This window comes from Artibeus jamaicensis, unplaced genomic scaffold (genome assembly GCF_021234435.1).
Source record: "Artibeus jamaicensis isolate MK-2021 breed Jamaican fruit bat unplaced genomic scaffold, CSHL_Jam_final scaffold_833, whole genome shotgun sequence".
NCBI classification, from domain to species: Eukaryota; Metazoa; Chordata; class Mammalia; order Chiroptera; family Phyllostomidae; genus Artibeus; species Artibeus jamaicensis.
In genome coordinates this window covers 8768319-8795352 of record NW_026522056.1, presented here as the reverse complement: position 1 = coordinate 8795352, position 27034 = coordinate 8768319, and the positions used below count along the sequence as shown (strand labels likewise).

At 46.1% G+C, this 27034-nt stretch overlaps 1 protein-coding gene across 4 annotated transcripts; it reads left to right on the top strand.

Moving 5' to 3' along the window:
* Positions 1-6201: 6201 nt before the first annotated feature.
* ERLIN2 (ER lipid raft associated 2) lies at positions 6202-25672 on the top strand. 4 transcript variants are annotated; one of them, XM_037166901.2, is made up of 12 exons: positions 6202-6286; positions 7522-7643; positions 9025-9106; positions 10132-10178; positions 11764-11825; positions 11978-12103; positions 16217-16290; positions 16448-16506; positions 17039-17130; positions 17965-18054; positions 19895-19974; positions 20375-25672. In XM_037166901.2, exons 2-12 carry the CDS (start codon positions 7537-7539, stop codon positions 20573-20575), a joined length of 1020 nt encoding a protein of 339 aa, XP_037022796.2. In that variant the 5' UTR covers positions 6202-6286; positions 7522-7536; the 3' UTR covers positions 20576-25672. The 4 variants fall into 4 exon arrangements, with proteins under 4 accessions (XP_037022796.2, XP_037022798.2, XP_037022797.2 ...); XM_037166902.2 differs by lacking the exon at positions 6202-6286 and adding an exon at positions 6299-6681; XM_053659956.1 differs by lacking the exon at positions 6202-6286 and adding an exon at positions 6299-6705.
* The last annotated feature ends 1362 nt before the right edge of the window (positions 25673-27034 follow it).

The following is a 27034-nucleotide window of genomic DNA, read 5'->3' as shown; positions in this document are numbered from 1 at the left end:
CATTCTCTCCTCCCCCAACTGCCTCTGCCCAGACAGAACTGCGCTGATACAACATCTGTCATACTGTGGGGTGCCTGGAAAGCTGGCTGTCCCATTCTCAATCCCCACCCCCCGCCCCATTTAAGCCTCGCTATACAACAGTGATTCTCAGGTAGGGGCAACTTCTGTCTCTCTCTCTCTCTCTCACACACACACACATACCAGGGGACACTTGGCAATGTCTGGAGACACACTTGGTTGTCACAACTGAGTGTGTGTAGGAGGACAGTGATGGGGGACGTAGGGGGGGTGACGTTGCTACTGGCGTCTAGGGTTAGAGGCCAGAGATGCTGCTAAACATCTGCAATGCACAGGACAGACCTTCCCCTCAACAACAACAACAGCAGAATTATCCAGCCTGAACTATTAAGGTGGAAAGAGAGGGAAACCCTGCCGTGGAAACTTCACAGCCTCTCCCACCCTTCTTCCACGCTTTCATCACTCAGGATTGTGGCTTATAGCTAGTGGGCGTTTAATAAATGTTTATTGAGCAAAATTTCCATCCTAGTGCATTGACATTTTCCAAATTCACCAATATAAGGGGGAAAATATTGGGTTGACAGATGATTTGTCTATGACCTTGAGAAGTGACTTCACCTTCTAACTTGCATGATCTCATTTGCAAAACGAGATTAGAGGGAAACTATCCTCATGGATTATTATGAGGATAAAATGAGTTAATGTAACTGAAATCACTTTTTACATCCTAAAGGGTCATGTGATCTTTATTATTTTATTTAACAAGCACTTATTGACTGCCAATTATGTGCTAAGAATTATGTTGGCCCCTCCGGGATGGGGGTGGGAGACACAGAGATTAATAACTAAGCCCATGCCCTCCAAGAGCTTACACTCTCAGGGGAGAAGCACTAGCATCTAACCAGACTATCTCAGTAGATTGGAGTGAGTGCCATACAAGACGAATACACAACATGCTGTGAACATGCGGAGGAGACGCGGTTTTAAGGGATGTACAGGATGAGTAAGAGTGGGTCTAGTAAAACATGAAAAACAACAGAACATCATAAAAGTTGTGTCACATAAAGATTTTATATGACAAGCTAAGAGATTTGAAGTTTGGGGTTGTTTTTTTTTTCTGTAGGGGACCTATGATTAGGTGTTTAAGCCAAAAAGGTGCACAAAGACCATACGGAACACAATGCACAATAGAAGGTGCTCCTAGTTAAGGGTAAGATGCAAGTTGGAGTAAGGAGACCTCTACCAGTAGATTCTTACAATAATCCAAGTAAGAGCTGATAAGGCCCTGAACCAGCACCATGTGTAGCAAGGAGGGTACAGGACCAAAGAATAGTTTAGAGCCAAAAAACTAAATGATGAGGCAGATTAAGGTAGAGTCTGAGTGTCTGGCTTGGATGGTTGAGTGTGCAGTGACTCTGTTATTGGGAGGAGTACATTTATTAGAAACTATGACTTCTGCCCTGGCTGGTGTGGCTCAGTGGACTGAGCGCCGGCCTGGGAACCAAAAGGTCTCCAATTCAATTCCTAGTCAGGGTACATGCCTGGGTTGTGGGCCAGCTCCCCAGTTAGGGGCGTGTGAAAGGCAACCAATAGATGTTTGTCTCCCTCTCCTTCTCCCTCCCTGACTCTCTCTCTAAAAATAAATAAATAAAAATTTAAAAAATACAAGAAACTATGAGTTCAAGTTGAGACATGACTGATTTCTCTCCCTCCAACATCCACAACATCCAAAGCGATGGTACTGTCTGTAACTCACGGCTATTGATAGGCACTTGGGAGAGTCAACCACAAGCGCATAATTAGAACATAGAGAGCATGGGAGAGCTTCCAGAGAGAGAAGAGCAGTCGGTCAAGGACAGAGAGCTGAGGAACATGCGAGGGGGAGCTCCTGCTGGAGACCACACAGGGAACACTTGGACAAGTGGGAGGAAGACCAGGAGGGACAGAGTCACACATAGAGGCCATGGGTGGGGAGGTTTAAGCATTAAGGGGTAGGTCGACCCTATCAAGGGCATCAGAGAAAGGGATGAAGACTGCAGACGAGGGGATGGATAGTAAAGAAGTAAAGACGGCAACCTTAAGGGACTTTTTAAAGAACTTTGCTTGAAAAGAAAGGAGGCAAATCGAGTGAGGACTAGAGGCTTACACAGGATCAACAGAGGGGCTTGGGGTGGGGGTGGGGAAACTTGCACAAGACTGTCGGCTGCAGCTAAAGAACAGGGAGAGTGAGGGGGTAATTGAAGGCTCTCGGCCCCTGGGGAGAGAGGAGGAATGAGATTACGTACCCAGGAGGGAAAAGGCTGCCCTAGAACAGAACAGGGTTTTCCTTATCCTCTGAGAGTCCCACACCAAGGACATAAGGCAGATCTGTGTTGATGACAAAAAGGAGTCTACCAGTGATATATAGAGATGTAAGGATAAAGAAATACAGACATAATGCTATGCAATCTCTTTTGTTCAGTTCCTAATATTAGTATGGATTCAGAGATGTCAAAAGAATGGTCATCCCTGGTGAAACTGGCCAGGCCACACTGAGAACGTGCACGTGCGGGCCCCTTGGCACCGCCGCCCACGGTGGCAGGCTGCCTCCTCACCACCCCCCACGGCCCTGTGCATTGTGACCCAGTCCCCTCTACAAGGACTTCCTCCCTTTTGCCCTCTGTATCGCCAAGAGTGAAATAAATGGGTTGGATCAAAATCAGAGGCAGCAGTGTGTCTGTCCATTAACAGATTTATGGGTAAACAAATTGTTGTGTGGTTGTACAATGGAATATTACGCGGTAATAAAAAGGAATGAGTTTTTGATATGCTCACCAACATGGATGAATGTCTGAATAATTATTGTGAGTAAAAAAGAAAAAAGTGAAACAGACTGCCTCTCCCCAAAAAAGAGTATATACTGTACGATTCCATTTATATAAAATTCTACAAAGCGCAAACTAATTTATGGTGACAAGCAGATCACTCGCTGGTTGGAAATGGGGGACAAGTACTGGAGAACGGTGGGAGGGAGAGGCATGAGGAAATTTGAGGGCACGAAGCGTGTGTTCACCATCTTGATTGTGGTCCTGGTTTCACAGGTGTATAAGTGTGTCAAAACTTATCAAATTGTACACTTTATATGGGTTTTATTGTATGTCAATTATACCTCAATAAAACTGTAAAAACATACAATCATAAAATGATCTCTAGGTGACTTACAATGGCCTTCCAACTCCATTCGCTTTTTCCTGTTGGAGCTCTTTATAGAACTCTCTCTAGGAAACACCCTGAGGCCCAGGCGAATGTCCTTTCATTGTTAGAAGACACTAACCCTGGTTTTTCGAACAGGAAATGAGAGGGGAATGTTCTAAGCAGCCCCCTTACTAATGAACAATAGAGTCACTCCTCCTTCCCCAAGACCATCAACCTTGTGCTGGGATTGAATGTCCTGAAAGACAACCTCTATTTTCTGTTTAGGGCATCAAGTCAAGAAGAACAAGCAAATCTTGTGACATAAGTGAGCTGGAGCCAAACATTTGAAGAGCTGCCTAGTTCCTCTGGGGCAAACCCAGTGATTCACGAAGAGGGCTCTGAGTGTGAGAGGCCGGGTCTCCTCTCTCTCTAGAGCGACTCTCTCACCAGTTAGCCTGTCTGAGCGTTCACCAAGCAGACAGCGAGGTGGGTGACTGTGGTGGGGATTGTTCCTTTGTACCCTGCTGCAACCTGCGACGGCAAAATGAACTGGCCCAACTTACAGTTTCGCAATTTCTGACCACTGGGCTATATTCCTAAAAGGTTCCACGTGAAATAAATGTCGAAAGTGTGTGTGTGTGTTAGGCTGACTCATTATTTTCTAATTCATCGACTATAATGAAGAAATAGACTTGGGCCATATGAATTCTGCCTTTGCAATCTACAAGCTTGTGATCTTGGGCAACCCTTAACTTCTCTAAGCTGCAACTTCCTCCTCTAAAATAGAGTTGAACTCCAAGGGCTGACCTCAAAAGTATATAAATAGAAAAAAGCAAGGGCCTGGTACATAAACAGAACTCAATAATGCTTTATGAATCTGTATTATAAGTACCTGTTTTGTATTATAAATATCAGTACCACATAACTTTGAGTTTATCTTTCTCTCACCGTCTGTCACATAAATAATCTGAATCCACAAACAGGTAAGAATACATAAAGGGAATGTGCTATTTAAAACAGCAACAGCTAATACAGGGAACCTTTAAAATATTGCCAACATGGCATGTGCTTTTCCTAATCAGTCATTTCATCCTAACAACAATCTTATAAGGCTCATACTATTATTATTACCCCCATTTTACATATGAAGACCTGAGGCACAAACAGACGAAGTCATTTTCTCAAACTCACATGGCTAATAAGAGGGGGTGAGAGGGTGGACAGGGGGTTTATATTCAGGCAGACTGACTGTGGAATATCTGTGCTCAGCCATTATACTGCAAGTTTTTTTAAATAAGTGGATTCTTAGGCACATCTGTGAAATAAATCATCACAGACTTACCTGCCTGATAACTTTGGATACCGTGTCATAACAATCACAGGTCTCTTAAGGAAGGGATTTTCAGAAAGGTTGGAGCATGATCTACTGCAGTCTACCTCCTGCCCAGGGGCAGGGCCACAGCTAAACTAGTCAAGTCTGCTAAAAAGCCTCCTGAGAACAAAATCCCACTTCTGCTCATAGTTCATTACCAAGTTTAATAGTCAGAAAATTCTTAAATTACAACTCATTTAAATCCTTTATGCTTCAGGCTAAGCGCCATTCCTTGTTCCTGATAAACCCCAATATTTCCATTCCTCTTACTCATTCACTCAACTACAAAGTAAACATTTGTTAAGCACATAGTCTGAGTTATATCACTAAACAAGTTCTGATAGGATCAGTCGGGAGCCTGGCCAGATGGGGGTAGGGAGGATTTCCAGGGACGAGGGGTGGAGAAGACAGGCCCTCATTCGCGGGGATGGGCACAGAGCAGCACCACGCAGCCCAGCTGTGTGGGTACAACTATGTGATGCTGAAATTTCCCAACGAAGACTCATCCAGAGCAAACCCAGGGTGATCCCAAGTGAATCCCAAGCAGGGATTCGCTAACCCTACATTTAGGGTTAACCCTAAATGCCTGGATCCCTGCTAACCCTACATTTTCCTTTTTCCTGGATCCTGAATCTAACACCATCAGCTTGCCACCCACCTTGCAGAAAAGCTTTTCATTTACTGAAGACTATGATTAAGCAGACCCTTTCTCCTCTGCAAACAGAATAACCTCAATGGTTGAATGAGAAATGGCCCAGTGTGATCCTGCCGAACAGTGAAGGCGGTGTACAACCTGAGGCCCTTAGAGCAGGAGACACAAAGCCTGGAGCCTGGTGCTGGTTCCACTGTTCAGTCTGTACTTACTGAGCACCTAAGTACCCAGCATGCTCAAGGGAAGAAGCGGTCCCTGCCCTGAGAACTTACAGTCAAGTCAGGGAGACAAGGAGGTTCACAAGCACCTAACTTGTCACCAGTTAATTAGGCTTCTGGTGTTAAGGAAACGCCAAGAAGGCTTTCATCCACTATTAGCCTCGTACTGAATTTAAATTTTGACCACTAAAATTGGAATAATAGTTCCACCTTAATCTACTTTATGATGCCGTGGGGACCCCGAAGGCTAAAGCTCCTACAAAAGCATGCAGGACAATTGAAGGTAGGGACTGTTGATCAGCGACATCCCTGACGTCGCTGATCAACACCTTTTAAAGGGGCTGATCTGCACATTAAAAGATGTGTTTCGTGGAGGGGTGCTACAGAACAGTGGCGAGCAGAGGGCTAAAAACTGTTGCAAATCGCTAGTACCTGCTCCGAGGGGGGCGGGGGGGGGGGGTGTAGACAGTCATGCCCTAACGTGGAGGGGAATTCGGAGCAATCTCCCAAGTCAAAACGTCGAAAAATGACAAGCTCAGCACCGCTGGCGCCCTCCCCGGGATCATTCCCCAGGCGATCCACACCACCGCCACCCCTGAAATCTTAGACCCAAATCCCTGACCGCCCGACCCTTGTCGCTGGCGCTCCCTGGCGGCCACCCGCGGGCACTGACCATTCGGAACGCGGGGGCGGAGCTAACAAAGTAGGGCGGTAAGGGGGTGTGGTCTCGCGTGAACTGAGGCGTCATCGAAGCGACGGACCCGGAAGGAAGTGGCGGGCGGAGGGGTGTGGCCGTTTCTGCGGTTGCTCGGGGGTTCGGACCGAGTACGGAGCGCCTGGAGGGACAGCCGGGTACGCGGCCCCCGCCCCTTAGTGCGTGCACTGGGCCTAGCTGCGGTTTCTGGCCGCGCTGAGGAGTGATACTCCCCGGCCCTCCGCCAGCTGCCTCTTCCTCAGGATCGAGAGAGCCACCCCTCTCTCCAGAATCTCTTTCTGTCCCTAGCTCCCGAGCGGGACCGAGCCGAGGCTCCCGGAGCCCCGGCTCCTACCCACAGCTCTTGGGATGCGCGACCTTCTCTCGGAAAGGGCGCGAGGTGGGGCGGGGGTTACCACCTCGGAGGAGAAGGACGCAGCTGCAAATCCGTAGCTGGAGGCCGCCTCGGTGAAATAAGCGCCTCGCACGTGTCTGCGCCCGACTTCTCTTAGATCCAGGAGGCAGAATCCACGCCCTGCGCGGGTTGGCCCAGGCACGCCTTACCGTGAACTTTGGTGTCAGTTACCCTACTTTTTCCAGATCATTCAGTGTTCGGGAAATAAGTCTCTAGATCTCAACTCTTTTACATCCTGGTGCCCGAACGCAGTTGGACCCAGGAGTCCAGAATCTTCCCACCTGGGGAACCCCAGTTCTCTAACCATGGGTTTGGGGACCTGTCGGGTACAAAGTAACAGGAATGTGGGAGGGAGTGTGCTTGCGTTCTTGTTCAGAGCCCTCTCTCATTTGTGGCCCAACGTGTAACTGGGAGCAGGCCAGAGAGTCCCACCTTGGAACTCTTCGCCTGACAGCGAAGAGTCTACGCCTGCTGCCTCTGTCGCTGCAGCCTCCAAAAGAATAAATAATTCAAAGTTTCCTTTGAAGTGGCAGGCAGTTAGGACCGGGGGAGGCTTTGACCAGAATTACAAGCCACAACTGCCTGTCACTCGACTTCCTCTGTAATTTGGGCCAACACACTGCAGCTGCCTCTTTTTCCTTTTACTAAATGTGAGTGGCCCAGGGATGGCCCATTCGTGCTCATAGGAAGAGAAGGCTGCGTTCTGAGCGCTGCCCAGTTGGCACTGGTTCTCCCTGGGGAGTAGCTGGAGCCACTGCCCGTTCCACGAGCTGGGGAACAGAATTCCACGATTAAGGAATGGGAATGGTGCCTGGGAGCAAGGACAGAAAAGAGTTGTAGATCTAACCTCGGGTTCATGCTGCTGCGGGCTGGATCGGAGCCGCCTCCAGCGAGCTCCGCTTGGTGAGGTACTGTGGCTGTCCTAGCTTGGCCGCTGCACCGCAGACCGAACACGTTTTCCCGTATCTTTTCCCCCAGGATAAAGGTTCACGGATGGCTCAGTTGGGAGCAGTTGTGGCTGTGGCTGCCAGTTTCTTTTGTGCGTCTCTCTTCTCAGCTGTGCACAAGATAGAAGAGGGACATATTGGGGTCTATTACAGGTAAGGCAGAGGCAGGGAGAAGCTCACAGCTTCCTGTTAAATGACTCTTTCCTAGTCAGGGCAGAGCAGGTTCTGCTGAATATCTACGTGTAGGTTTTACTGAACACGGACGTCTTTCAGGTTGAGCTTTTGTGTTGGTGGCCATGAGGAGGGAAACACGTGTTGTATGTGTGCAGGCACACACATAACTGTAAATCTCAAGTCTAGCATTCTAAGTTGATGGATGGTGATTGGTTAGTGTATATAGAGATTTAGAGACAAAACTGAAGGTAGCTAGTGCTCCTTGCAGATTATCTCTGAAACATTGTTCTCTCCTACATCCCTCTCTGCAGCTTGGTGCCACAAGGTTGCCTCTGATGAGGACCAGTTCCTGAAGGCAACTGGAGAAGGCAGCCTTGCTCTGTGAATTTGCACCTACTCTTTAAAATTAACATTTCAGGAACAGTGAACGAGCCTGCAGCTAGATTTATATTAATCAAGGAGCACTTAAAAGTCTTGGGCTACCTTCCTTTTAGTAACTTCCATAACCAAGTTTTTTGCTTTAAGTTTTTATGACTTTCTTCTGCCCTGGCTGGTGTGGCTCAGTGGATTGGGTGCTAGCCTGCAAACTGAGGGGTCACTGGTTCGACTCCCAGTCAGGGTGCATGCCTGGGTTGTGGGCCAGATCCCCAGCTGGGGGCGTGAGCGAAGCAACCAATCAGTGTTTCTCTCCCACATTGATGTCTCCCTCTCTTTCTCCTTCCCTCTCTCACTCCCTAAAAGTAAATAAATGAAATCTTTTTTTAAAAGTCTTTATGACCTTATTATGTGCCTTATGATGCTTGTTTCTGGGTTTCTTATACCCCTTTAATTATTTCTCCCTACCTTCTGCTTATATGTCACCAAAAAAAGGCTTTTTATTATCATTTACATACAACTTGACTAGAAAGATAACTCTACTGCCAAAAATACGTTAAAATGATCTGTAAAGTGTACTTAAAATTATTCTTTTGGTGTCGATGTCACTGGAATCCAACATTAGTGCAGTCAGTTGATAACTGAATTACTGGATTTAAGTGCCTCAATGGATAGCCACAAGTTCAACGGTTACTACAGAGTAAAACAGACTTCCTCTCGAGTATAGCTGGGGATGCTGCTGTCTTTATTCCACTTAGCCTATGTGCCTATTTTCCTCAGTGCAAGAGCATGAATTGTGGTTTTATGTTTAAGCATTGGGCTTCCTAGAATATTAGGTCCACCTGGGAGGAAGAGAGGGATCTGTGGACATGGCTCTGCCACTTGTCACTCTCTGTTAAACATTTATACTTTGGGGAACGTTGCCCAAAGAGTATCAGCGTGAAAGGTACCTCCTGCTAAATGAACTTCCCTCTCTCCTCTGCAGAGGCGGCGCCCTGCTGACTTCCACCAGTGGCCCTGGTTTCCATCTCATGCTCCCTTTCATCACATCGTATAAGTCTGTGCAGGTGTGTACTGGGCTTGTGCAGTAGGGCCGGACAACTGCAGATTGGGGGTGTGACTAATGCATGATTTGGCATTACTTAGCCATTGGACGAGTATACTGCCTTTCCAAGGAATCATTTAAGGATCAGTTTTATGTATAAAGAATGAGGCTCCATGAGCCATTAACTCTAGAGCTTTATTTGATTGTTGAAAGAGCTGATTGGGGTCCTTGCCTTGGCCTCTCAGCCCCAACTGGGAGCTGTTTCTTCACTTCAAGACAAAACCAGAGAAGAATCTGTTTTGAATGTGTAGAAGGACAAGTAGGGTGTATGTGTCTGTGTTTTACATCACAGGCTACCAAGGTAGATGGAAACAGAATATGGTCATTTCGCTGGTTCTTATTTGGATTTCAGAGACGTGAACATCATTTTTGGGAAGGACAAGGGACATTGAACTTAGCGAAGGGAAATGACATCTCAAATAGGAGTAGGATTAGTTATGACAGAGCTAAAGCCTAGCTAACTCAGACCCGCTGTCTTTGAAGTGTGGCCAGTATCCTGGGACACCTCCTCAGCATTTTCCTTGTAAGTTTCTTCTGCCATGAACTCTGCTGTGTGGTTTTTAAAGTGCACACATGCCCACACATTATCTCATTTGGACCTCACAGTAATCCTGAGAATGGGCTGAGCAGGTCTCATAGGCGGAGACAGGTTAGGGTAAGGAATCTGTTTCAAGACCAGTAAATGGAAGAGGTAGAAATAAACACAGATCTGAGGATTCCTAGTCCAGGGCCCTTTTCACTAAACCATTATTTCTACGCAGCTCGTTCACATCGTGGTTCACTTGCAGTGGAAGCTGGCTGGGCACCTTTGTTTGGTCAGTCTCACACCCTGTTACTCAGGAGGAGATGGAAAGGTGTTCATGTTTGTCAGAGACAAAGTTCAACCCAAATAGATGTTCAAGGACAAGACCATTCAGAATTCCAAAACTCAGTTACTTTTTTCGTCACTGCCGGTCCTACAGCATTGTATGTCTCCTCTGTTTCCAGACCACACTGCAGACAGATGAGGTGAAGAATGTACCTTGCGGGACTAGGTAAGGTGCCTGGAATAAAACCGTTAAGGCCAAATGAGAGGAAGGGCTGGTGGGCTGGTTGCAGTACGAGACGGTGAACAGGGAGATACCCCCTGCTTTTACCAAGTGTCCTGACCACTGGCCCCCTGTGTTCTGATTCTACTAGGTGGTGGGCTGCAGTAGAGAGAATCACGGAAGCTGGGTTTGGGCAGGCCTCGAATGCCGTGAGAAGTCTGGACTTTTTCAGTTAGAAGTCAGGATCCTCTAAAGGTTTTTAGCAGATAAATGTCTTCACAGAGGAAGATAACTTTAGTATAACTAACTATAGAGAATGGCTCAAGGGGGCTGGGGCCTTAGCGGCAGGAAATCCAAAGATAACATCACTACGGGGGCCTCAGAGGGCCGCTGAAAAGGAAAGAAGGTCTAACCTGGGACAGAGTCACAAAGGAAACACCTCAGGAAACATTTGGGCAGACCCGGAACTGGGACGCCCCACAGGATAATGGGTCTCATCTTGGCACAGAGTTGTATTTGGAGAGGCATTGGGGTGAAAAGGAAACTTAAAAGACAAACAAATGTGATGGTGAGCCTTAATTGGAACCTGGTCGAAAAATAACAGCCGTGAAAGACTTGATGAAATTGTGTTAGTCTGTTTGGGCTGCCGTGACTGGATGGCTTAAACAACAGAAGCTTACTTTCTCACAGTTACAGAAGCTCCAAGTCCAAGCTCAAGGCGCCTGAGGGTTGGTTTCTGGTGAAGCCTGTCTTCCTGGCTTGCAGATGGCCACCATGCTATGTCCTCAAATGGCCTTCTGTCTGTACATTAGAGGAGAAAGCGACTCTAATGGGAGTTGGAGTTTCAACATAGGGGTTTGGGAGGGACACCGTTCAGTCCATAATAGGAATCACTGAGGAGATGGGAGTGACTGGGAGTTTAGTAACGTTAAGGAGTTACTGCTGATTTTCTTAGCTTTGGGAATGGTTTTGGGACTCTGGAGGAGAATATCATGACACCTGGGTGATGTTGCCAAGTGTTAAGGGGTAAAGTATCACGAGTGCAACTTCTTTTGAAGATTTCAGAGGAAAAAAGTAGATTCATCAGCAAGGTAAAATGTTAACAACGGTTAAATTTCAGTGTTGGCAAATGGGTTTTAGTTCAACTTTTCTGTGTCTTTGAAATTTCCGTTTAACAACTAGTGGGAGGAAAGGGGGAGCGCTGAACCAGCGCGCTGGTGAGGACAGCGTGAGGAGACGGCCCCCGATTCCACGCGACCTTTATGTTGTAGACTCCTCGACCTCCTTTAGTCTTTTTCCTTCAATCGTTGTTGTCAAAACGATTGCAGATTCAAAGATACAGACCACTCTTTCTTTTCTTACTGGTATGTCAAATGTTTTGCTTTTTCCTTTGCAGAATTAGGGGGTGTGATTTCTTGGGAGGTTGTGTTCTTGCTGTAAGTTCGGAAGCTCCTACTTGTAGAGCCATGTGCCTTCCGACCTCTCACGCACGCTGCTCCTTCTCCCCCGAGTCGCGTGTCAGGTCACCTAGGAGACCGCACTATACCCCAGAGCTCCTTAGTGACCTCTTTGTCCATCCTTCCTCTCACAGTGGTGGTGTGATGATCTACTTTGACAGAATCGAAGTGGTGAACTTCCTGGTCCCGAATGCAGGTATGTTTTTCCACTTGAGCCCCCCCCACCAGCTTACTGTCCCCAGCATGCCACCCCAGTGTCTGTCACAGCACCTCAGGAAGGGAAAACTGCTCCATCCGAGCAAGCCTTCACTGTCGCCTTCTCTTGTTCTGAACCCCCTCCCCACCCAGTGTATGACATAGTGAAGAACTACACGGCTGACTATGACAAGGCCCTCATTTTCAACAAGATCCACCACGAACTGAACCAGTTCTGCAGTGTGCATACGCTCCAGGAGGTCTACATTGAGCTCTTTGGTAAGAAAGTCTCTTCTGCTCAGAGCCCGCCTTAGCAGCCCTCCTCCCCCACTGCCTACTTCTGAGCTACCCACGGGGGCGGGTGGGCGCTGCTGGGCCAGAGGGGTTAAAGGGTCCAGTGCTCAGGAACTGGTCACGAGGGGGCATTCCTCAAAAATGCCAGTGACCATGGAAGAGGGAGAGAGTGGCGGAGCTTCGGGCGCAGGAGTGACGGTGGACTACGGACTCACTCCTGGCCCGAATCAGAGGACTGGAATGGACTGTGTTTCCATGGTCCCTAAAGCCTCGTTCTGAAATAGAGACAGGCTCAGTTCTAGAGGAACCCTAGAGATTATCCAGCCCAACGTCCTTGTTTTAAAATAAGGGTACCGATGCGCAGAGAAAGTCATACAGCTGGTTGGTAACAGCTGAAGCCAGAACCTCCCTCGTGGGGACCTCACTTGGTGTGCTTTCCACCACGTCACACTGAGTGAGAGACACCCAAAAAGGCCGAGGGGAATGGGACGGCTCACCTTTAATTCTACAGGTGGGACAAGGACCAGAGCTGCTTGCAGTTCCCAGAACCTTTGTGGGGGGGTTTGTTTGTTTGTTTACCCTATACCTATGGAGATGAATAGGAAAAACTAAAAGGATCCACACACTTAAGTAGACATTTCTTGTCCGTTTACCTAGTCAAAGTAAACATAGCCTAACTTTAGCAACGAAGAAAGAAAACATTTCAGTAATTGTTATAGCTCTTTTGTGGTAAAACGTTCTGTTATAAACTTACTGCTAGAAGCTTTCTAGAAGTGCTACCAGTGCTAGAAGTAAGTGGATTTTTCAGCCCATAGCACAACTATTCTTGATACTAGGACTAGACAGTGATTTTTCCCCAAGAATCTCTGTAAAAAGGACCCTGAGTGAGAATGTTTTTTAGAACAGACAGACAGAGGAATCAGCCCTGGCTGGTGTAGCTCAGTGGATTGAGTGTGGACCTGTGAACCAAAGGATCGCGGTTCGATTCCCCGTCAGGGCACATGCCTGGGTTGCAGGCCAGGTCCCCAGTAGGGGACGCATGAGAGGCAACCATACATTGATGTTTCTCTCCCTCTCTTTCTCCCTCCCTACCCCTCTCTCTAAAAATAAACAAAAAAATCTTAAAAAAGAAAAAAAGAATCACTGACATTGCCAATGACCTTAATTAAGCAAACAGCCTTTTGCGCTGTTTCAGATTTGAGAAACCATCAGAATCACTTTTAATTTTCAGCAGTAGAAAATGAATATAAATTCACTCTATAGGGTTTAGATTATTTTAATATTGTGGGGGGTTTTTAATATTTTTTATTTATATATCTTTAGAGGGGAAGAGAAGGAGAAAGGGAGAGAAACATCAATGTATGGTTGCCTTTCATGAGTCCCCTGAAGGGAACCGGCCTGCAACCCAGGCATGTACCCTGACTGGGAATCGAACCTCGATTGTCTGGTTCGCAGGCCCGCACTCAATCCACTGAGCTACACCAGCCAGGGCAGGTTTAGATTATTTTATTAGGTTTGAATTCACTGTGCTTTTAGGGAAAATTTGTTAAATTTGCTATTTTTTAACATCAAACAGAACTTTATAAAATATCACTTATTTTCTCTCTAGCTATTGTTTACCAACTTGTACCATTAATTGTACATTTCAAAGCATTTGAAACAACAAAAAACAAAGGATCTCTAATTGCCATGAAGAGGAAATTAAAATGTGAAATTGTTTTGCATTAAAAAATTTTTTATTGCCTTGGAGATCAACATGGTAGCTTAATGAAATATAGTTTCTTGTATTGTACAGAGGCACTGGGAAATATATTTGCTTTGAAATTTTTTTCTTTTTAAAGTTCGGTCTTGTCAGCAGCACCGTTTTGCTAAGAATATATTTGCATCCATAAAGGAGAGACTAGAATCTCTAATCCTATTCCTTAACCATCAAGGTTTTTTTCTATTGTAGTTCCCTCCTCTCAGCACCCCTGGCCCTGACTTTGAACATGACTGCATGATTCTCATCCCTGCTCACTCTGCTGCATCTTCTTTGCCCATTTTATGAAAATACTATCCAGCCCTGGCCAGGTGGCTCACTTGGTTGGAGCATCGTCCCATACACCAGAAGGTTTCGGGTTCGTCAGGGTACACACCTAGGTTGCGGGTTCGAACGCTGGTCAGGCACGTAAAGGAGGCAACCAGTTGATGTTTCTCTCTCTGTCTCTCTCCCTCTCTCCCTCTCTCTCTTTCTCAAATCAGTGGAAGAGCCTGACCAGTGTGGCTCGGTTGGGCATCATCCCACAAAGCAAAAGGTTGCTGGTTTGATTCCCGGTTAGGGCACATGTCTGGGTTGCAGGTTCAGTCCCCATTCAGAGGGCATATGAGAAGCAGCCGATCAATACTTCTCTCTCATCTTGATGTTTCTTTCCCTCTCTTTCTTTCTCCCTTCACCTCTCTGTAAAAATAAACAAAATAGATTTTAAAATCAATGGAAGAAAAACTTATCCTCCAGTGAGGATTAAAATGTGTATGTGTGTATATATACACATATACTATATATGTAACATATATATGTTATATATATATATATGTGTGTGTGTGTGTGTGTGTGTGTGTAACCTAGTATTTGTTCAAAAGTTTACCTGAAGAACTTGGTGTATACTTAATAATATATCTTAGCCGGCATTCATTAGCATAACTATAACATAAACAACTTATCACCAGTGTTACTCTGGTAAACCACCTTTCAAAATATTTCCTTCAGATTTTTCTAGAAAGTTACTAGCCCACGGCCACAGGTTTCTACCTCAACTCAGATATAACTTGGTCTGATAAACGACTGTGATTAATAACTTATGGAGGGTACAGGCCATCTGACTTAAAGTCTGATGGGCGTCCCATTTAGAGTAGAAACTATGGAACGTAATGCTCATCTCTAGCCATCAGATTGTTAGACCAGTGTCAGGCACAAGGTCCTGCCTTTATGGGCATTTCTCCTGCAGAGCTGAGAGCCTCGTGAGTGCATATCCAGTACATGGAAATGTTAAAACCCCTTGCTCACTGATACAACGATTGAAAAGGTACCGTTTTAAGCCCTAAAAATCAAAACATAGTAATTAAGCAAGTTCATTATTTTGCCTACTAACAGGCTTGAGCACATCTCAACCTCTGTAGATCTCAGTCTGGGCACCTATAAGAGGCAGGAGTTAGATTTGCTGTTTCTCAGAGGCTCCTATTTGGGCACAAGTGGCCAAGAATAGCCACTTAAAGCAGATGGCAGCTGACAGTGAGGGAGGTGATGGATTCAGATGCCCCAGCCTGGTTTCATGGTGTCTTTCTGTCGGTGCCCTTCTGGGATCTTACTTAGGATCTTAGGCCAGAAAAGGCAGCCTGGTGCTGCGGTCCTGTGACCGCAGCTAGAAGGGGGATCGGTTCTAGTTCTTCCTACACTTGTCTGTGAAATGACTCACATGCGAATTCCAGGCAGAGGAGTCGGGACCAAAGCAAACAACACATCAAAAGACTTGGGCTCATTTCCAGGACTGTAAATTTTTATTTTCCCCTTGTGTTATTTGATGGAGATCCTAATGGAAATAGTCTTCCTTGGGGCTACCTTGACGTCAGAATCTGTTTTTCTTTTGGGAACATTTAAAATTGTTAGATTTAATGTGCTCAGCTCCTTTCAAAATACCTAACATAGCCATTCCATCTTCTTTCTTCGTGAAAACCGGGTGCCAGCCTTCTGTTTTGCTCCTGTTACCTGGAGAAAGGCTGCTGTCTGATCCAAAAAAAAATGTGCTACAATTGTTGTTAGTTCTTTTTTTTTTAACTGTTTCCTTTGTGGGGAAGTTGATATTTTCAACAGCCTGGGTGATTCTGTCCAGAGACCACAGCAGAAGGAGACTTTCATGTCGGGCCTATGTAGAGGGACTGCGGAGGCAGGCTTCCCCGAAAGTCTTGCTGGGGCACTTCCGGTGTCTGAGCTGTGATACGCACTTTGCCTAGGGAAGGCCTTCTGCTTGGGAGATGCGTTCTCCAGCAGGTATTTTAGCTTTACTTCATTCCTCCTGCCTAGAAAGCATGACAACCCCTTTTTCCTGTCTTTCCGGGTTGCAGATCAGATTGATGAAAATCTCAAACTGGCTTTGCAACAGGACCTGACCTCCATGGCCCCTGGGCTTGTCATCCAGGTAAGCACTGCCACCATGGAATGTCCCCTGATGAAGGTAGACCCCTTCCCCCTTCAAGGGATGTCCTTTCTGTGCAGGAAGATCAAGGACCAAAGGGAGCTGCTTAGGTCCCTTACCTCCCCGACTTCCGTCAGCTGCTGTCTTTTCCCTCCTGCAGGCTGTGCGGGTGACGAAGCCCAATATCCCTGAGGCGATCCGCAGAAACTACGAGTTGATGTGAGTATCCTCCGCCTGAGCTGTAACCACCACTCTCTCCCAGCTCATCCCACCCCAGCGTTCACTTGTGCCAGGCTTTCATTCCCATCTTGAGTGTTTGTCACAGCCCGTGGCACTGTGGGGTGGAGCAGGCGTGCCAGTACTGTCACCTGGGCTCCATGTCTGTGACTGAGTGGCACGGAGAAGCCCCCTGGAGCAGTGATGCTTTTAGAGGGACCGGGGGCCTTGTCTGTGCTTCAGGCTCACGTCAAAGAAGATAGGAGGCAGAGACAATTAAGTGGGCAGGCAGGGGCATTTTGCTGAAGTAAATTATGCTGTTTCCCACAAATGAGGTATTTCGGAGGAGGAGGAGGTGAGCCATGTCTGCAACAGATCTGCTTTTACCCGGGACATTGAACCACAACCAGGAGACAGGAAGAAGTCTGAGTTTCCCCTTTCTCAGCAGAAGAGTTCGGCTTCTCCAGGGGACAGCGAAGTTCCTCAGAAGCTCTCGCACAGCGACCTCACCGCCGCATACTTTTTTCCCCTTCAGGGAAAGCGAGAAGACAAAGCTGCTCATCGCCGCCCAGAAACAGAAGGTGGTGGAAAAAGAAGCGGAGACAGAGCGGAAGAAGGCCCTCATTGGTCCGGACGTGGTTCTCGGATCCCCTTTCAGGCCAGAGGACTGGGGTGGCGGGCAGCCTCCGGCACAGTATGACCACGGGGCTCTACAAACCCTGGCCACTTGTACGAGGGGCTCTTCGACTCCCAGAAGCAAAGCTGACGTTGTCAGACTGGGGCCAGTGGCAATAAGTTCAGGTTTCCGCATATATCTTAAATGAAAGGAGCCCTTACTGTTCACTCATAATGATGATGGCCAACACTTACCGAGCATTTACTACGAGCCATGAACTTTTCTGAGCTCTTACGTGCAAAACCTCTCACTCCTCACAGCTAGCACGCAAGGGAGACACTTACTTTAACCTCACTGGGCTAAGCTGGAACACAGAAAGTGAAGCCCAGAGGGTAAATAATGTGCCCAAGGTCATATGGCAAGCAAAGTGGTGGGACTGTGGTTCAGATCCAGGGACTCTGCTCCAGAACCTGTGTCCCTAACCACCACACTAGACTATCGTGGCTGGAATAAACTTTTTAGAGAGTACCTCATTCCTTAAAATATTCCTTTAAGAGAAATACCCTTGTGATTTAAGAGAGAGGTTAGCGCTTGTTCCTTGATTTCATCGGAGTGATGACTCCTCCCTTGGGCCCACGTCTCCCCAGTTACTGTCTTGCACTGATGCCGTGGTTTGTGCTCACTGGGATGCTCCGTCTTGGCCCGTGGGTGCCTGTCTGGTCGTCCTCTGGGGCCTGTGTCTGATCTGACCCACGCTCACTCCCCAGGGCTCAGGCGAAAGGCAAACTGGGTCAAACTCCTGAAGTATCAGAGCTCTAAGCCTTTTCTCAACTCCATTCATACAGAGGCAGAAAAAGTGGCTCAGGTTGCAGAAATCACCTATGGACAGAAGGTGATGGAAAAGGAGACCGAGAAGAAGATTTCAGAAATTGAAGGTAAGAAATTCAAGGCAATGAATGCCTGAATTTTCCTCAGACCCCACTTCATGGCAAAGGGGTGAAAACGTCATTTCCTTTGCCCTTTAACCTTTCTTCTAAGATCTCTCGATTTCTTCGGAGCTTCACTTTCTCTCTGCACTTTCACTGTGGGGGAGATTTAGCGTTAATTTTCCACTTCGGGGAGCATTCATTCACTCAACAAATGTCAGCTCTTGGCCACTAGGCGCGCTTACATTAGGCATTAGCAAAAGGGATATTGAACAGTCCCTGCTGTCTTTGAGCTCACAGTCTGGCGTTGGAAGTAAACTAAAAAACGAGGCCAAAACAGCAGCCCTCTCCCCCACGCCTTACCTACGCCCTCCTTGGAAGTCGGCAAACACCATAGCTTTGGCCTCTGAGTCGGCTCGCAGGGACCCTGCACATGGTAAGCTGGGTATGAAGAAGACACGTTTGCACATCCGCAACACTGGAGCCGGAGAGAGTTCCTTTGCTGACTTTCCTGAATATCATTCACCTTCAATTCCTGCCCCTCAGCTCTTACCTCATTCCCACCATTCACCTTTTCCTTCGGGTGGTGTATAAGTATCAAGCAAATTCTAGGACGAAAAGGGGGCCCCAAGGCCCAGCTTCAGGCTCCAAAACGCTGGGTCCAGTTGTACACATTACGGGGCTTGCCAGGCTTTGCAGGGGCTTATCGAGGAGCCAATTAAGATTTTACAAATCAGCAGCTCATTAGGGAACTCGGCAAAACAGCAACTTCTATTTCTTATAAATACCTGTCATCAGGTGCTGAGGGCAGGTAAGTCAGTCTCACGCAGCCAGAACTCCCGCCAGACTGCAGGCTCCTTCTTCCCAGGCCTTTTGCTGCAGATGCTACTCATATGAGACCAGCCTCATTCCCAAGGCAAGGAAGTAAATATCAGAAATGTGCATCACCTTGGTGGAGAGCTAGTCTCAGCAGATTGAGGAAGTATATTGCTTGCATAGTAGAAATTTAAACAGGTCTTAATTCAGACAGGTGTTAGCCCAGACCATAGCTGGTAACTCTCCCAGAGTTGTGCCAGCTTACCCACTGTTAATTAGAAAGCTTCTTGAAATGATTGGTGGAAAGAAAAGGAACTGAGAGGAACTGAACTATTTCATGCTTACGATGTTCGATGCTGGGGTGGACCTGCCTCTGGCTGCACTCACTTTCTCTGGGCCTCTCTTGCGTTTGCCGTGCAGCACGAGAGGGGTGAGGTGGAAAGCACAGACTGGCGACTGAGGCAGGGTCCCTCCCCGGACGCGGAGCCACGAAAGGAGGAAGAGCGCAGAGGAAGAGTGCCCAGGAAGTGTCTCTGGGCAGCCCTGCTTTTCTCAGCAATGCTGTCAAATGAGATGTGGGCCATTTAGCTGAACCACTTCTCCATTTACAAGCATTGCGGGAGGCAACTTAAATCCATTTTAAAATTACATGCAAATGGAGATTAAATGTGTCCATAGAGGTGATAGTGCTCCTGGTAGCATTCAGCCTGAATGTCAGTCCTTTCCCTGCAAAGACAGAGGGTGTTCTGGGGAAAAGTAAATAGGTTTTGCTGACCTCACAGTCAGCAAAAACAGAGAAAGGAAAAAGAAAAGGTGTTGGGCACGGCAACAGACTTCCTCACGACTGGTCCCCACCACGGGGAGATGCTGGCAAGGCCCTCGTTCCCCCATTTCACAGATGAGGAAACCAAAGCGGGGTGGGGGGACAGGAAGCCATCTCCCCAAGGCCGGAGGCAATCAGGGAAAGGGACAGGCACCAGACCCAGTGTTCTGGTGGTCTCCGCACCACGGTCCGCTGCATCCTCCCCCTCAGATGCTGCGTTCCTGGCCCGGGAGAAGGCGAAGGCCGACGCTGAGTGCTACACTGCTATGAAAATCGCCGAAGCAAATAAGGTACGTGCCCAGGGCCGCCTGTTCAAGAGAATGTGCATTTGCGTTTGGGCTGATACTGTTTGAGAGTCCACCCAAAGCCCCTCTTGGCCGGAAGTGACTCCCGCACTGTGTGGAGCAGGCACTTCCCTTTTTCTCAGCAGCGCCTCGGTGGAGGTGCAATGTCTGTGTTAAACACAGAAACTCCTAAAACTCTTGCTGCGCTGGCCTTGAAAATCCGTGGTTACTTTCTCTCAGAGAAGTGGTTACCCTGTTACTGATGTAACAGCCAGACCAGGAGAAGTAGCAGGAGCACATGTCTTTGACAGGGGCCCTCTCCTCGTGACGAGCGAAGGGGTGCCACCCACAGTTCGCCCTCACCAGGCTCCACCTAAGCCTTCGTTTCCTTCTCCTTTTTTTACAGCTAAAGCTGACCCCTGAATATCTACAGCTGATGAAGTACAAGGCCATTGCTTCCAACAGCAAGATTTACTTTGGCAAAGACATCCCGAACATGTTCGTGGACTCTGCCGGCAGTCTGGGCAAGCAGTTTGAGGGACTAGCTGACAAGCTGAGTTTCAGCTTAGAAGATGAACCCTTGGAGGCAGACACCGAGGAGAACTGAAACAGAATTTTTATACAGCCTCAGGTGACACTCAGAGAAAGAGATCTTTATTTTTTAATGACGAGCCAGGATGCTCCTCCCTCTCACACTAGCTTCTTTGTCTTCCACTATTGTGGTGAAAAAGAAGAAAAGGACTTAAATCTATTCCACTGGGAAGGGAGGGCAGGGATTGATGATTTGGGGATTTTATTCAGGGACATAGGTTATATAACTTCTGTTAAGATTTGTAAACCATTGGTTTGACCTTTGACCTCCAGGCATTAATTTTAGTCCTTTGAAGCTGACTTAATTAAGGATGCTATCATAAGGAATGGGAGAAAGAGAGGGTGTTGCCTGTGGATGGTCTGATTTCCCTTCTTCGGGAAAACGCCATCCAGACCTCTCACCCCCGCCTTCAAGGTGGGAAATGCCTGTGGGTGGGGCTCACAGCTGAGCAGACATATGCTCGTCCGTCCGTTTGCCAGGAGAGCCGTGGGCGAACAGCTGCAGCACGTTTGGCCTTCCTGGCGTTCTGTCCGTGCAGGCGCGAGTTATTCTAGAGGCGCACTTCGTGGGCCCTCATAAGGAAGAACGGGTGCTGGGCTTGGCCAGCTTTTCTATACCTGCTGCCCTCCTTGCCCTGAGCCTACAGTGGTGGCTTCTGACTCCAGTGTCAGAGCCAGGGCTGGTCTTCACCACATGATTCTTTTTAAAACTCTTCACCTATTCTGCAATTTGGGGATTGTTTTCCTTCTCAATCTGCTTGTTGGTTCCAGTCAGCATCAAGAAGGCAGGAACAAACAACTCAAGTGTCTTAATAGCAACTAAAGTGGGATCGTTATGTCTGTTAGCAACGAAGGTACCTGCCTGGCAAACTCTGTACGTTCCTTGAGGCCAAGTTCTTTTTATTGTTCTGGAGATTGGTCAGTGAACAGTCTCTGGAAGAGAAGGGAGGGTCATCCAAAAGCATTCCTAATCTTATGGTACATGGCTTGTGCTGGGGGTTTGTCTGGTGCAGGGACATGTCTGTTTTTAAATCCAAGGCTCCAGGCAGCCACACAGGCATCAGACTGAGTCTTCAGTCTCCAGAGACAGATGTGGGTGCAAGGCCGAGTCCATGCCCAAGTCCCTGGGTTGAAGCAGCGGCATCGAAATCTGTTCTGATGTTTTCTTTCTCATTCCTAATTAGGAAAAGTTTGGGTCACTCTGGGAGATTTGGGAAGGGGAGCACGAACACGAGAGAAAGGTTTTCTCGTATCCTGGCATCAGAGTTGAGGGCAGGACAGTCTGTACAGTCCCTGAGTTGTGTACCGGATTGTTCAGCGGAAGACAGCTCTCTGGAGTTAACGTACCAGCAGGTTGGTAATCTCCATGACAAGCTCTGGTTTAGGACTTGGCCTTGTCTCCCTCCCCCGGAAAAACCCCACCCTCCACCCCCTGGCTCGGTGGAACTGTGAATGCTACTTTGTGGCGCAGATCCCCGCCTCTTTTTTGGTCCCATGCTCAGACTTCCACTTTGTCAAATGGCCCCAGAACTGGGCCAGCTTTCTCCAAAGTAGCAAGTTTGGGGAGCTTTCTGCCTGCCCAGGAAGAAACAAAATGTTAACTCTTCTTAATTCAAATGTTGCCCTTCTCTTTTCTAACTTTTGCCTCTAGAATTCTCAAACCACTGGTCCTGATCACTTTTTCTACAAGCAGCCCAATATTCCTGGGAGTGGCAGGTTTGAATACCTTCCAAAGTCCTCACAGAAGGCAGTCAGTCTCCCCAGACCAACGTAGGGTGTCCATCATTAACACGTTCTCACCCTCCTCCCACTTCAGTGCCACTAATCACCTGCTAGGAACAATATGTCAGGTCCACCCCCCCAATTTACATATGTGTCTGCTCCCTCTACTCTGAGACCTGCTACCTAGGCCTCAAAAAACACTACTTCACTACAACTGAATAAGTAGCAAGGGTATCTCAGTCCCTTGGAGTAGCACGTTTGTTCAGGTTCTTATGTTGAAAGTCTCTTAACACTAACATCCTGTGACAGCGTGTCTCTTGTACCAGGTCCTCTGTGATCACGGGAGAGCCCCAGTGCAGTCCTGCAGCCCTGCCCCTCTCGATGTTAATGTGGCTTCCTCTTTAAACAAAAAATAAATGTCGTAGTCCCCACTAGTTTAGATCAGCAGTTGTCTGTACCTGCCTGAATGGTAAGATCATGGAAGTCAGCTGTGTTCTTAGCATGGGACAACTAACCAATCTACCTGTGTGACCTTCTTTAGCACACACTAGAAAATCTGAGCTTAACATTGGAATTCTAAACACGTAACATAAGATGTGACAGCCTGCAGTTTTGTAGGCAGTAAGTCACGGCTGCTATTTATAAGTGGAACTTCTATCAAAATAAGTAACTGTTTATATAATTCAGCTTTTGTAGAATTTTCCAAGGAGAAGCCACCTTGGTTGAATGTTTCTCATTAAACTTTGCAGAAGTAATTCATATTCAGTATTGGTTTTAATCATTTTTTTATATGAGGACAGAATGTTTGCAAGGAAACCAAAGTTTGTTAATAATTTTTATATGACTAAAATAAATTTGGAGAGATCTACAGTCATATTGAGGGAGAAAAAAAATCACTGAATTTTAGCAATACAGCAGGTCCTCAAAAAAACATCATTTCATTCAACGTAGTTCTGTTGTAACATCGACCAGATGCCATAGGAACTCAGCTCTTGTTTATGTCAGTTAGCCTGTTGTAAAATTAGTTTCATCCGACGTCATTTGACTTAAAGTCGCAGAACCTGTGGACAGTGGTGAGGACTTACTGTATATGGATCCAAAACAAGACGTTTCCTAAATGCCCTGTTGCAAGTTCTATGGGTCTGTCTTTCAACCCTGATAAGTTTATCATTTATAGAGAGTAAATAATGAAAGTAAGATCATATTTACTGAATTATCTATTTGAGTTCAAGGATAAAATGTATAGATGCTGCTCAATTTATGATGAGGTTTCATCCCAATAAACCCATCATAAGTTGAAAATCTCATTGAGCTGCCCTGGCCCATGCAGCCTGGTTGGTTGGCGCGTCCTCCCGTGCACGGAACAGGTGCAGGTTCGATTTCCTGTCGGGGCACATACCTAGTTTGCAGGTTCGGTCCCTGGTCAGGACACGTGCAGGAGGCAGCCAATCAATGTTTCTCTCTCTCCGTCTTCCCCTTTCTCTCTCTAAATCAATAAGTGTATCCACAGGCAACGATTTTTTTTATTTTAATTTAAAAATATTAAGTTGAAAATATATTTAATACATCAAAACTTACCGATCGTTATAGTTTAGTATAGCCTACCTTAAATATGTTTAGAATACTTACATTAGCCTACAGTTGGGCAAAATCATCTAACACAAAATCTACTTTTTAATCAAATTTGACATTGTGACCATCATAAAGTCAAAAAATCATAACTGGGGGACAGTCTGTATCTTGGCCAGTGGCTACCCTGTGTCCAAGAACTTGACCAGTACTCTGCTCATTAGGGGTCTCGCCACTGTTTCTGATGTTTTCTTATAACAGAGGTAATGGTCAATCATTTTGTGTTTGTATTTCCATTCCTTTTTATTTCTAGTTTTATGTGAGCAAGTGATCAATCAAACTAGTTCTAGTTTCAAAGAGCCCTGAGGGCTTCATGACCCCTTTGTAACTGAAAAATGATTCTTGTTATATGAGCCACTCTGTAAATGAATGATCTGCTGGATTGCCTTGAGTTGAGAGCTACAGGAATTGTTTTGGACAACACTGAAGATGTGAACTCATGTCTTAGTTTTATTTTCAGTCTTACTAACTGAGTCTTTGTATTTACTTTTTTATCAAAGTGAAATTTAGCACTAGCTAATAGTAGAATAGGTGATATAAGAAATAAAATATCCCTGCCAAGTGAGTGAGTACAAGGTCACCCTAAAAATATATTCAAATGAATATACTGGATCTGGCACAATAACGCCGCTTTTTATTATAAAATCTTTTATTACAAAATCATATGCGTGTAATTCTGTAACATAAAACTATCACATTCACCCTCGCTGGTGTAGCTCAGTGGATTGAGTGTGGGCCTGTGAACCAAAGCATTACTGGTTCAATTCCCAGTCAGGGCACATGCTTGGGTTTCGGGCCAGGCCCCCAGTAGGGGGCACGAGAGGTAACCACACATTGATGTTTCTCTCCCTCTCTTCCTCCTTCCCTTCCCCTCTCTCTAAAAATAAATAAATAATTTAAAAAATATATCACATTCAAGGACACTATGTGACACTTTAGGTGAAATGTTCGAATTGAAACTATAAATGATTACACCCGTATTATTACCGCACTCAAGTGGCCTTCCTGCTGCCAGACCCTGTGTATCCCATTGTCAATGCAGAAACAGTACAAACTCATTTGTAAACACGGGATAATTCTTGGTCGGCGCTATAGAGATTTATAATGTTAAAGAATCCATACATCACTGCAATCCTGCTCCAAAGGGCAGAGGTACTTTTAACTGACCCAAAATTCATTGTGCTATCAACGTGTGATATCGAAATGGCAACCATCCAGTTTGCAGGCTGGCACTCAATCCACTGAGCCACACCATCCAGGGGACAACATAATTTTTAGCATTGAGTATCTCACAAATACTGTATGAGGCACGCTTATACTAAAAAGTTATTCATTGTTTACATAAAATTCACATTGCACTGAGTATACTGTCTTATATTTACTAAATCTGACAACCCTAGCCTTTCTCAGGTTTGGGCGGGTTGGGTTACAGTTTTTTCTTATTGCTATTCTATTACAGTCGTCCCAGTTTTCCCCCTTTGCCCTTCTCTGCCCATCCCAACCCCCACTCCCAATCCCCACACAGTTGTCCATGGGTCATTCATACATGTTTTTGACTGATCCCTTCCCCTTCTTTCCACCATTATTCCCTTCCCTCGGGTTTTTTGATGGTTCCCCCAGGCTTTATTGGTTTGAGACCCTACTACACAAATAATACAAACTTAGTAAGTAAGAATATAGATACTGGAGTAAAACCGCCAAGATTCAAATAATGACTCTACCACTTCCGAAGTATAAGGTCTTGAATAAATTCTTGAACCTGTTTGTGCCTCAATCTCTTCATCTATAAAATGAGCTGAATGAATTAATGAAATCATGCACACAAGGCTTTAGCACTGTGGCTAGCCTGTGTAAGGATTCAAACATACTTATTTTCCATCATCTGGAAAAATAGGCTAGAAAGTACACAGCTATTAAGTGGGTACCACTGAGGAGAAAATCAGATGTGATAACACAGAATAAGATTACAAATAGGACAGCCGCAGGGGAGGAAGGAAGAAGGGAAGGACACCGCAGTGCAGCAGACACGGTACTGAGAACACACACCTCCGCAGAAATGTAACGTGTAGAAAACAGCCTGGATTGACCCTGCCGAGAGTCCGAATTGCTGTGTTCTGGGCTCTATGGAGAAGAAAGACTTTAAAAGGCTAGAGGAAAAAGAAAACGTTAAAGCCAAAAGGGAAATGTAAGTGAAAAATAAAACTCATAGGTTGACCCCCAAGAGAGGCAGAAGGGAAATTCACCAAACCTACATTTATAAAAGTTGCATAATGGTTGGCAAGGTATTTTCTTCTGATTCTTCAGAGACCAAAGAGGAGGAATTAGCTTGCAGAATACGGTAGTTTTAAAGATTTTACTTAAGACTGGCTAAAATTTGAAATGGGTAGAAGTATCTTTCTACAAATAGAAAATAAATAAATCTAGGGATAAGCATGGATAACATTTTTCTCTCTGGTGGTCTCCAGAAATTGGGGAGATTCTATGGTTTAAATGTCATTCTTTCTATATGAAAGATCAAATGCTCTCTAAAGGTCCTCTCCAAGTCTGGGGTTCTAGAATCTATATTGACATTTCAAAAGCCAGATGTGACAGCATGTTTGCTGACGGATTTCTGTCAGGGCTACTCGGCCCGAATTCATTTAAACCAGGACATGAGCACTGTTTCTCCATTTCTCTTCAGAGCCAAGTAACCAGGCAACAGTAATTTTCTATTATTTTATCTTTTTTTATCCCCCAAAAGACTCAGAGTAAGCTCAGAAGGAAACAATTTTAAAATCCATAAATGTTTTTCTCATAATTCAAGGCATTAGAGGACAGGGGTAATGTTTTAAAAGCTTCGTGGCATTTATGGCGAGTAAGTATACTAGGTTTTAGATTATTTATGGAATCTGTCCCTCTGGGTATTTGGCTCTTTAATCTTTCCCTTTCCCCTTTGTCCTTGCAAACTATTAGAGAAATATAAAGACAGTTAACTAGCGATAAAGTGATTTTGAACTTGCATTTTTCAAGGATTAGGTAGTGGAAAAGCATAAAAGGTTATAGTAGATGTTTGAGCCCCCGCCGGTGTGGCTCTGTTGGGCATCATCCTGCAAATGGAAAGGTCACTGGTTCAATTCCCAGTCAG

What these genes read in the sequence shown, in the direction of transcription:
- ERLIN2 (XM_037166901.2), top strand. Translation starts at nt 7,537, where the DNA reads ATGGCTCAGTTGGGAGCAGTTGTGGCTGTGGCTGCCAGTTTCTTTTGT. An exon ending in GGTCTACATTGAGCTCTTTG is followed by an intron (nt 12,104 to 16,216) that starts GTAAGAAAGTCT and finishes TCCGGGTTGCAG; the next exon opens with ATCAGATTGATGAAAATCTC. An exon ending in GAAGATTTCAGAAATTGAAG is followed by an intron (nt 18,055 to 19,894) that starts GTAAGAAATTCA and finishes CCTCCCCCTCAG; the next exon opens with ATGCTGCGTTCCTGGCCCGG.